The sequence below is a fragment of the Grammomys surdaster genome, unplaced genomic scaffold (genome assembly GCF_004785775.1).
Source record: "Grammomys surdaster isolate TR1022 unplaced genomic scaffold, NIH_TR_1.0 546, whole genome shotgun sequence".
In the NCBI taxonomy this organism is placed as follows: Eukaryota; Metazoa; Chordata; class Mammalia; order Rodentia; family Muridae; genus Grammomys; species Grammomys surdaster.
Window position 1 is genome coordinate 112,051 of NW_021604965.1, and position 11,258 is coordinate 123,308.

Genomic DNA, 11,258 nt, shown 5'->3' on the forward strand with positions numbered 1-11,258 from the left:
TCTCTCTCTCTCTCAAAAAACTGACAAGTTATTTTTATGATAGCTCTTACAATTTCACACACTTGGTAAACATTATAATGCACTACAAACTTTATAAGAAAAAGATCAAGTCTCATTTTCCACTCTTGATCATGGGTTAGGCTTCTCCAGGATAGCTTCTGTTCCAAGAATGGTATAAGTTCTTGTATATATATTTTAAAGATCATAAAACACGGTCTTGTACAATTTACATTTTAAACTAATAATTTTAGAGACCTTGTCTTTGTGGGCTTGAAGCATCTCTTCTTTTTAATTGGCTATGTGTGTTTTGAAGTAGGTATATCACAATGTGACCGACCAGCTGCTGTATATTTAGGTTGTTTCTAGACTCTTGTTCGGCAAGAAAATGCTGCAGCATTGACAGAACAGAGCATCTGCTGTCCTGCTCTACAAATTTTGATACTGTTTTCACACCCACAAAAGGCTAATAAATATCCATACTAACAGCTACACAGTACTGTGAAGGTTTCTTCATTCTTCTACCCACACCATTACTATCTGTTGCTGTCTTCACCCTAAAACTTTCTGTAGCCAAAACCACCAGCCTTTTTCTGACTTCTTTCTTTTGAAAAATGTATCAGGTGTCATGTGATCATTGTTCAACCTCTTTATTCAAGGTGACATAAGCCACCGGTACTGGACATACATGGAATGATTTGTGACTCATGCTTCCAGGTCAGCCTCTGTTTCCCAAAGCCATTTGCTTAGTTAGGGGGACTTTTCATTTAGTGGGAAAGCAATTTTTATCCCCCAAAAGGTTGCTTTTTGTTGTTTTAAAAAACAAAATTCTCAGCTGTTCGATTTTACCAAACAAAGACTCAGGAGCTAGATGCTGTGGTGAAAGCCTGCTAGCTCAGAGGCAAAGAAAGCACCCAGCTGACCTTCCTCCTCTACTGACTTCCCAGAAGGAAAAAATCTCTGCTTCTCCAGGCTGCTTCCTTCAAGTCAAGACCCTCCTTTCTTATGCTCACTCCCTGTCAGCTGGTTGCTTGCTCCACCTCTTGACCTATGGTTAACTTTCTTTAGCTCTTGGATTAAAGGTGTGTGCTAGGGCCAAGCCACACCTCAAGTACTTGTTTACAGTAAACAGAAAGCTCCAGGAGTAAAGGTGCAGCCATAATTAGAGACAGATTCTTACAGTTTAGTCTGGGGGGGGTGTTTCACAATGTGATCAAATATCGTGCAACAGCGTTTCTTTCTGTAGGTTGAATTCCCATTTTAAGATTGGCTTAGTGACATCTGAAATGTGGCTGAACAGAAATCTATCACCTCTAAAAGAACCAAGGACCCCAGAATAGGTTAGAAATGCAACCTGGGGAGAATTTGTGATTTTCCGACTTAGGAAGAAAGGAAAAGAGTATCTTTTTTTTTTTTCTGAAAAAAAAATGCATGTTTCATTTCTATTCATCCAGAAGTATTTCAAAGTAATTATAAACAGAAATTGAAGACAAGATACCAGACACCCAGAAGGAATGTTTAAATGATATGGGCCAGCTCCTGTTAGAAGCCATGCAGCCAGCTTATTTAGGCGGGGAAGAATACTTAGTAAAACAAAATGCCATAATTTGATAAAAAGGAAAGGAAAAAATAGTTGTGCATATACTCATGGGAACAAAGCTGGGAGGAAAGTGAGTTGATATCAGCAGTTGGAGATGTAAATGTTTGGGTATTTTGCTTTTTTTTCCCTCTTTCAACTTTTGTATATTTGCCAACTATTTAAAAATTGAAAAGATTTATATTTTTGTGTGTTTGTGTCTGTGTGGGAGTTTGAGTATGTATGTGTGCAGATTCCTATGGAAGTCAGACAGAGGTATCGGCCCCTCCTGGAGCTGGAGGTACTAATGGTTGTGTGCTCCCTGGTGTGAGTGCTGGGAACCAAGCTGTGGTGTGTGTGTGTGTGTGTGTTTATCTTCAGTATGTCTATCCATTTACCTATCTATGTAATTGAATTTTCTTTTTAGACAGGGTTTTGCTATGTAGGCTAGCCTGCCCTGGAACTCACAATTGGGTCTTTTCTCCAAGTGCTGGGATTACAGTGCTACATCACCACATCACCCCCGGTTCCACTTTAAAACTGTGAATTTGTGTGGCTCCCTCTTTTCCAAAGCACAGCACAAGGCAGGCACTTAGGTGCTTGGGAGATCTGATGTAGGAAGGGGCAGGAAAGGATGTTCCTTGTCATGCGCTTGCTGATAACGGAGATGATTGCTAGACAAAAAGAGAGGGAGAGGGAAGGAGAGAGAGAGAGAGAGAGAGAGAGAGAGAGAGAGAGAGAGAGAGAGAGAGAGAACCTGATTTTCCTCTTTACTTTGACAACTTCTTTAAGTCCTAGTACCAATAGCGACAAATATGTAGACAAATACGTAAAACGAAAAGTGTGTTCTTGTACACCTACCTATCCCTGTGAAACCATCTCAGCCACAGGTCTCCCTCCTCCCACGCAGACTCACCCTCACCTTTGCATCCTGACTGCCTGCTTACTCTCCTCCACAGCCTCTTTCCAGGAAATCTCTGATCCGCCTTTGCCACTGGCGGCTGCTCTGCATTATCTTGGGTTTCATGTAAGTGAAGGCAAACAGTAGACACTTTTAGATTCGCCTCCCTTACTCAGCGTAAAATTACTCTGAGACCAATCTGAGCGCCTGTGTGAGGTGGCCATTCATCTCTCCTGTTATGTGAATGTTCCAGAAACTTTTCCATTCATTACTAAATCTACAGTTTGGCTGTCACCAAAACAGCTGGTGAGAAGATTCATGTCCAAGTTGCTGTGGGGATACGGCTGCATTTTTTCCTAGGGTAATTACTTGGGAATAGGATAGTTGGTTATATTCGCGTTTCTAGAAAATCGCCAAACTGTTCTCCAGTGGGCTGGGAGGGGTCTCAGTTAAAGGACTTGCTGTAGAAGCGTGAGGACACATTTGAATCCACAGCACCATAGAAACCAAGTATAGTAGTGACGTCTATGATCCCAGCTCTGGAGAGGTATAGACCAGCTGATCTCTGAGTGAGAGGTCCTGCCATAGCAAAACAAAACAAACAAAAAAGAAAAAAGCAAAGCAAAGAAAAAAGGTAGGTGCTAAAGAGATGGCTCAGCAGTTAAAAGTATTGGTGGTTGCTCTTCCAGAGGATCTGGGTTCAATTCCAAAACCAGGGGACCTGACGCCCTCTTCTGGTCTCTTCTGGCATTATGAGCATATCTAGTGCAGTCCTACAAATAGGCAAACACCCATATGCATGAGAGAGGGGGGAGGAGAAGGAGGAAGAGGAGGAGGAGGAGGAAGAGGAGGAGGAGGAAGAGGAGAAAGGAGAAGGAGAAGAGGAAGAGAATAAGAGAGAGAGAGAGGGAGGGAGGGAGGGAGGGAGGGAGGGAGGGAGGGAGGGAGGGAAGGAAGGAGGGAAGGAGGGAGGGAAGGAGGGAAGGAGAGAGGGAGGAAGGGAGAGAGAACTTTCTGTTGACCTCTGGCCTTCCCAGGCACACACACACACACACACACACACACACACACACACACACGCTTATATACATACACAACACACACGCACACGTGGGGTCTCAATCTGACAAACTGTTTTCCAGAATTGTACCTCGTTGTGTGTCATGGAGTCCGCAGTTCTTTGAGAAAGGTGGAGTGGAAAGGAAAGCCACAGGAAAGGAGGCAGCAGAGCACGCTGGATTCATGGAGCAAGTCTTCTAGCACCAAGATGTGTAGTGCTGACTGAGGGGTGGGGTAGAGGCACTGGCCAGGCACAGAGCCCTCCTCAAAGGAGGGGTTCTCTCCCAGGCTGGGTGCCTACACACCCTTCTTCAGGGAGCTCTGACCTTGTATTGCTAGCTTATGCTTAGGCAATAAAAAAAAATGGGGGTGGAGAGAGAAGGAGTCATTCTTAGACCTTACAGAAGTTGAACCAGAAAGAAATGAACTATGCCATAAGGGTGGGTTGGAGACTAGCTAAGTGTCCCCATGGTTCATCATTCACAGGTACAAGTTGTGTGAGATATCTAAGTTAAAAGAAATTAAGCATTAAGCCCTGTGTCTATTGTAGTAAAGAAGCAAGCAGTAACTCAGGAACTGTTGCTTTCATCTTATATTTTCAAACAAGTTTGATGTTGAATCTCCTCCACCTTTGATGTTTAGTTCCCAGAGTACATCTGTAAACTTTTCTTCTTTCTGGTTTTTGCCCTTTCTTTCTAGAAGCTGATTGGCGTCTGACTCACCATGACATCCACAGAACTCACAGTGAGTACAGTCATGACCTCAGGTGCCTCAAAACCCTCTCACTCCCTGGTCCTCCTTGCATGGGGATATGGGAAAGAATCTACTGTGGAGATGGATTTCCCTTGTGGTGCTCCAGGGTAAGAGCTCTGTCAGCAGTGCTCACCACTATATAGGATGTTTCTGGCTGTATCCACTCTCTTTGTAAACAGAGGCAGCATTGGGAGGGGCATGCTGTGAAAACAGAAAATTTAAATTTTAAATTTTATGAATAGCAGAGGAGTTTTGTGCTCTTTGGCTAGGATAGGCTTTGTCCCATATGTTTTCTGATGCTCGCGCAAAGGAAAGAGAGAACCCACTTGTTTTGTTAACAAAAGCCTTGTGGTGGAGAAATACTTGCCTTTCTCTTATAACCACACAACTCTTTCAAAAGCTGATAGTGGTATTTTCCTGACAGGCTGTGAACTGAATTAACTTTAGCAGGTCAAATCATTGTCTGAATTCCTTTTTTTTTTTTTAACACAAAATGTAATTAAGTGTAGGATGGATTAATTTTAGAATCAAATCTAAGCACCTTACAATATCTTAAGGCTTTCATTTTGCTTCTGTAAAAGGGGAAATATGTTTTACGTGCAGATAGTGGAAACTAAGCCACCTCAGTGGAGCGAACAGATTGTCCTTCAAAGTACCTTGTAGGTTTGTAAGACCTACAGGATGTGGTGGCTTAATTAGGTTGCCAATAAAATTATTTATTACTCCAGTATGCCCTTAGCATTGTCTGGGACTATTTATATGATTGCACATACTATTAAATTGATCCTGGTAAGGCGAGGAGAGAGCCTTGATTTTCTCTGCAGTGGAATTTGGCTCTTGGCCTCTGAGGCAGAGAGATCAAGGCTGAGCAGGCTCCTTCTGAGAAGTCTGTCTCGTGGTTTCCCATTTGTGATTTTGGAAAACAACTGAACATGGAAAGGCAGCCTAAATAAAAGGTGAGCCTCCCAACAGTGATGACCCTCCGTGGTCAGAGAAGTCCCGATGGACCACAGAATCCAGGTGCTGCACGTGCTGCCAGCCCCTGTTACTGAGCAGTAAGCTGAGACTGGGAGAGTGATGGAGGGTTCAGGGTTTGAAGCAAATCAGAGAACAAAATGAGGGATGTAGGTATTTTAATCACCGAGCCCATGTCTAGTGTTTGCAGGACTTTTCTGGCACCAGAGATGGTTCCTTCTGATACTTTCAGATGACTGCATGGATAGAGAGAAGTCTTAATTTAAATTAAGAATTTGTGTCTCAGACCAAATATATTTGGCACCAATATACTTAAAAGAGAGGAGCTTTGCTCAGTTTTCACAATAATGAGCTCTTAAGAGCTATCCCAAGATGCCATGATATCTCCTGTTATTTCCTGCCAGCCAGGGTCCATGTAGGTTGGATTTAGTGGTATGAGCTTCAAAATTCTGGAAGCATCGGCCTCCCATAATGTACTACTTTTTATCATCTCATTCAGTATGTTCTGGTATCTATCTAATAAGAACCACATGCATGTGTGCATGTGTGTACTTACACACATACAGAGATAATACTCCAAACTCAAATAAGTAAAGGAAACATTGCTAAGGAAAAAAAATTATGGACATCTCAAGGGCCTTTTATTGTGCCAATATGCGATTAAAATGAAAATTAAGTTTTATGGAACTCTTTCCAGAGATGAGTCTGCTTGGGATAATTGTGACTTTCAAAAATGAAAATGCAACATGCAGATTCTTTAGCATTCAACAACTGCAGGGTTTGGGAAAGGCTGGTTGGCCATCAGAAGCATATGGGAATTATATAGCACAGCTAACAAACAGTGGTGGAATTTTATTATTCAATACCTGTTGTGCTAATTATTTAAAACTGCCTCTGGTCTAGCCAACTATCTAAGCTTCGGTGGCTCTGCCTAGCTCAGCTGCCATGTTTCTCAGCCGGAGGCCACGTGTGCGCCTGCAGCTAGAAATGGCCAACTCATGAGACGTCAGTGTGGGAGATGGCTCAATCTCCCATGCTGTCTTTGCAAGGCTAGGCATTGCCCAGACCATCCTGCCATCCACACGGGCCCAGTAGGAAAATGAGACTCTAATGCTTAAATTATCCAAAAGCTTATATATTTGATAATGATCAGTAACAAGATGCCCACACAATCAGAAGTGTAACCCAATATCCAACCTAGATATACCAACTACCTTTGACTGCTACAGACACGTGAACATCCGCCTCCATCGATCCTATCTCTCTCTCTAACTCCTCTTCTTCCTTTTCCTCTTCCTCTTTCTACTCCTCTTCTTTCTCTCCTTACTCCTCCCACCTTAGCTCCTCCTACAAACACCAATATGGATGTACATAAACTAACCAATGACTCTTACATTTTTACTAATATTAACTACTTAAAGCAAAACAAACTCTCACAGAGAGTGTCTAGTTCAAATACAGACAGATAACTTGAAAAATTATTATACTTGTCTCAAGGGAAAAAAAATACTGTGAGATTGTCCTCTCACAAAAGAAATGCAGAGACCGTCTCTCAGGGCAAGACACCAGTGACTAAGAGTCTCTGTGAAATGATAAAGTCTAATGCAAGCCCCAAAGAGGGGATGGAAGGCAGTGAGCTCATGTGGGCATGGAATGGAGGTTTCAAAAATGTAACAGTTACCTTGCTGTGGACCTGGCATCCTCCTACCTGCTATCTACGTGCTCAGGTTTCATCCATCCCCTTCTCCTATGGCAGTGGTAGGTACCCACAGGAAGTACAATGACATATTAGCATATGTGTGTAGATATATTTATGCATGTGTGTTTGTGTGCATGAGTGTGTAGATGAGCATGCGAGCAGGAGGGCGGGCATGCTTTGGCATAGGAGAGTGTGCAATGCATGTGTGCCCCATGTGATTGTATGTCCCTATTAGAACCAGTACCCTGAATGTGTGACAGTTGTGATCACATGGGATTCATGTGTTTAAGAATGTTTATACTTGACTTAATGTTCCCTGTCTTATAATGTTAATACTTGTTTTCAACAAGATCCTTGGAAACTCTACGGCACTCATATTTATGCGTGCAATTGAGTGTCCCATGTGTATATGCAAATGTGTGTGTGCGCGCAGATGAGTGTTTATACTTCTGGGGCTCTCAGAAAACTCAGAGGTGCTGTGACTCCAGTAGATTAAGGGGCTCCTGCTGACATTTTATATTTGCAGATATTGAATAGTTGGGGGAAAGGACTGTCACATGTCACACTCACTCACACAGTTCAAGTAAATGTCCACTGTGGTTCTCTCTTTTCTATTGTATCAGAATACTTGTCATCCACACTGTGAGTGTTCATTTGCTTCTCTGTATCCTTCATGAATAAGTTAAGTTCTATGAAAGTAGAAACCAGACTTGATTACCTGGTATCTTCAGCAGATAACACAGTAACCACTTACAGTGGGTAGTTAACATTTACTAAATAAACATTTCTTTCATTGATCAATTTCTATTGTTTTAACCAAACACCTTACTTTGGGTTATGTGTAAAGAAACTTCTTCAGTTTACAGCTTGGGAGGCTGAAGTTCTAAGATTGGGCAGCCTCATCTGGTCAACCTCTGGTGCAGGTCTCCTGGCTATATCATAGTATGGCAGAAAATAAGAAAAAAGAAGAAATATACAGCCATGTGGCAAGATAGGAAGTCAGGGAGATTCAAGGGCCAGGCTCCCCTTCTTTTGTGACAACATGCTATTGTAGGAACTGGGATCCCAAGAAAACTCATTAATGCCTTCTATGGTAGTATACCATTACATAACCAACCATTACATAACCAACAGTGGGCCCCACCTCAGATCATGACATTGGGTGACCAATATTTTATAAACTTTACATACTCAAGCCAAACTAAATCATATCACAGTCCTCCTACCACCACTTATGCTCCTTTTCCTTTATCTTAGAGCTTTGGCATTGGGTCAGGTTATCCTATTTACCGTCAGACCTGATCACTCAAAAGTTATCCTTGACTGAATGCTATCCATATTCCTTACAGAGCCTTATTCCTGGCATGTTTGATGACTACAACTATGACTCCACTGCTTCCACAGATGACTACATGAATTTGAATTTCAGTAGCTTCTTCTGTAAGAAAAACAATGTCAGGCAGTTTGCGAGCCATTTCCTTCCACCTCTGTACTGGCTTGTATTCATTGTGGGCACCCTGGGTAACAGCCTGGTCATCCTTGTCTACTGGTATTGCACAAGAGTGAAGACCATGACTGACATGTTCCTTTTGAATTTGGCCATTGCTGATTTGCTCTTTCTTGCCACTCTTCCCTTCTGGGCCATTGCCGCTGCTGGTGAGTGGATGTTCCAGACCTTCATGTGCAAGGTTGTGAACAGCATGTACAAGATGAACTTCTACAGCTGTGTGCTTCTCATCATGTGTATCAGTGTGGACAGATATATTGCCATTGTACAGGCCATGAAGGCTCAGGTCTGGAGGCAGAAAAGGCTGCTGTACAGCAAGATGGTCTGCATTACCATCTGGGTGATGGCAGCTGTGCTCTGCACCCCAGAAATCCTTTACAGTCAAATCAGTGGGGAATCTGGCATTGCCATATGTACCATGGTCTACCCTAAGGATAAGAATGCCAAGCTAAAGTCAGCTGTCTTGATCCTGAAGGTCACCTTGGGGTTTTTCCTCCCCTTCATGGTCATGGCCTTCTGCTACACCATCATCATTCATACCTTGGTACAGGCCAAGAAGTCATCCAAGCACAAGGCCCTCAAGGTGACCATCACTGTTCTCACTGTTTTCATTGTGTCTCAGTTCCCCTACAACTGCATTCTTGTAGTGCAGGCTGTCGATGCCTACACCATGTTTATCTCCAACTGTGCTATTTCCACCAACATTGACATCTGCTTCCAGGTTACTCAGACTATTGCATTCTTCCACAGTTGTCTGAACCCAGTTCTCTATGTTTTTGTGGGTGAGAGATTCCGGAGGGATCTGGTGAAGACCCTGAAGAACCTGGGATGCATTAGCCAGGCCCAGTGGGTTTCATTCACAAGGAGAGAGGGTAGCTTGAAGCTTTCTTCTATGCTACTGGAGACAACTTCGGGGGCTCTCTCCCTCTGAGAGAACTCACAGGGCATTTGGTTCTTTTTGGAAATAACAAGATATGTGGATACAACATAGTGTAAAGAGACAGCAAATAGTAAGAAAACTGGGGGGTGGGGGGAGCAGGAAAAAACAAAACAAACAATCTGGGATGAGCCTAAACAACTTTATCATGCTCAGTCAATCTGCCAAAGTCTCCCAAACCCACCACTGCAGAAGGGCACCAGCTGGTGTTTAGTTATGGTCACTTCAGTTCTGAAGAGAATACTTGAGCAGCCGTGAGGACACCCCAGCCTTGGACATGCTCATCAGGGCAGCTGGGGTTTGGAGGCACTGAGTTCCTTCAGTGCTCCAAGTTTCTTTTACCTCAGATCTGATGCTACTCCTCTCCAGAGGTGACAGAGCACTGGCCACCACCGTGTTGGCCCCCGGCCCCCCCCCCAAAAAAAAAAGCTGATTGACATCCACTTCAGGATCTTTTCTCTATAGTCCTACTGGTGGGAAGACTGTATGTCTCATTAGCTACAGTTATTTTTTTTTTTAAATCTAGAATACACACAAAGCTCTGAGGTTGAATGACATTCTGATCTCATTGGTCTTTTGAGAGGGAGAACCACTGTTCCTAGTTTGGAGCCATGTGTCAGACAGGTTGGTCAGCTGATGGACAGCTGACCACATCACATTACCTGGAGTCTTGCTCCCAGTCTACTTCTGTGTCAGGCAGACGAGGCCATGTCCAAACCTAGCTGCAAGCACAAACTAGGCAAGGATCTAGCCTGTTCCCTGATGTGGTCAAAGTGGCCCTCAGAGAATTAAGCTGGAGAATATGGTTGGATGGTGGGAACCTAGCCTTTGGGACTTCCTCAGGCAAGAGGCACTTGCTGCAGGTTCTCCCATCTTCTTCCTACCAGTGACATGTCCTCTTCTTCTGAGGCCCCCGGAACAGTGTCTGCCTTCCTGCTACCTCCCCTCTCCTTACTCTGTAGTACCAACAGTTTACAACCTTTTTAGATTAAGATGAATTGGTGGGTTGGGCATTGTAGTGTACACCTTTAATCCCAGCACTTGGGAGGCAGAGGCAGGATGATCTCTGAGTTCGAGACCAGCCCGGTCTACATATTGAGTCCAGAACAACCAGGGCTGGTTACACAGAGAAATCTCATCACGAAAACCAACCAACCAACCAACCAACCAACCAACCAACCAACCAACCAACCACCAACCAAGTAAACAAAGGGTTGGAGAGATGATTTAGTGGTTAAGAGCACTGACTGTTTTCTAGAGGACCAGGGTTCAATTCCCAACACCTACATGGCAGCTCAAAACTGTAACTCCAGTTTCAGAGTATCTGATACTCTCACACAGACATACATGCAGGCAAAACACCAAGGCACATGGAATAAAAATATAATGAAAAAGAAAAATATGTAATATAATTTACCTTCCACCTGTTTTTAATTACTTGATACATTTCTCACATTGGAAAAAAAATCATTGCATATCTTTAAAATGTGTTTTATAATGTATATTTACAAATGTTCATCACTTGCTATTTGTTTTACCATTTCTCAATATTGTAATTGTGAACAATTAAAAATTAGACATACAGTAATTGTAAAAGGTAAGACTAGTAAACCTTTACCCCATCCAGCCAACCAAGTTTTTATTCTGCCTTCCTTCATCTTTCACATACATAGTAAGAGACAGAGTGCGTATTCCTGGGAAGGTCAGCAGGTAGTTCAGCAGAAAGTGATAAGTGAGCCCCAGATATGACAGGCACCACTTCCAAAACCAAGGTCAGTATAAGGCCAGAGCCATCTGTATCATGGACTGTCATTTTTAGGAGATCCAGATATCTGCTCCTTTGAGGAATTCGGA

At 43.1% G+C, this 11,258-nt stretch overlaps 1 protein-coding gene across 4 annotated transcripts in view; it reads left to right on the forward strand.

Annotated features, from left to right (window-relative positions):
* Ccr9 (C-C motif chemokine receptor 9) overlaps window positions 1–9,815 on the forward strand; it is a 13,093-nt gene extending 3,278 nt beyond the window's left edge. For 3 of the 4 annotated variants that reach the window (XM_028781791.1, XM_028781792.1, XM_028781794.1), the window contains exons 2-3: window positions 4,233–4,277; window positions 8,310–9,815. In XM_028781791.1, coding sequence (XP_028637624.1) covers window positions 4,257–4,277; window positions 8,310–9,398 — 1,110 coding nt within the window. In that variant the 5' untranslated portion in view covers window positions 4,233–4,256 and the 3' untranslated portion in view covers window positions 9,399–9,815. Of the gene's footprint in view, window positions 1–656; window positions 715–4,232; window positions 4,278–8,309 lie in introns of all 4 variants that reach the window. The other variant, XM_028781793.1, reaches the window with a different exon arrangement.
* Window positions 9,816–11,258: the final 1,443 nt, after the last annotated feature.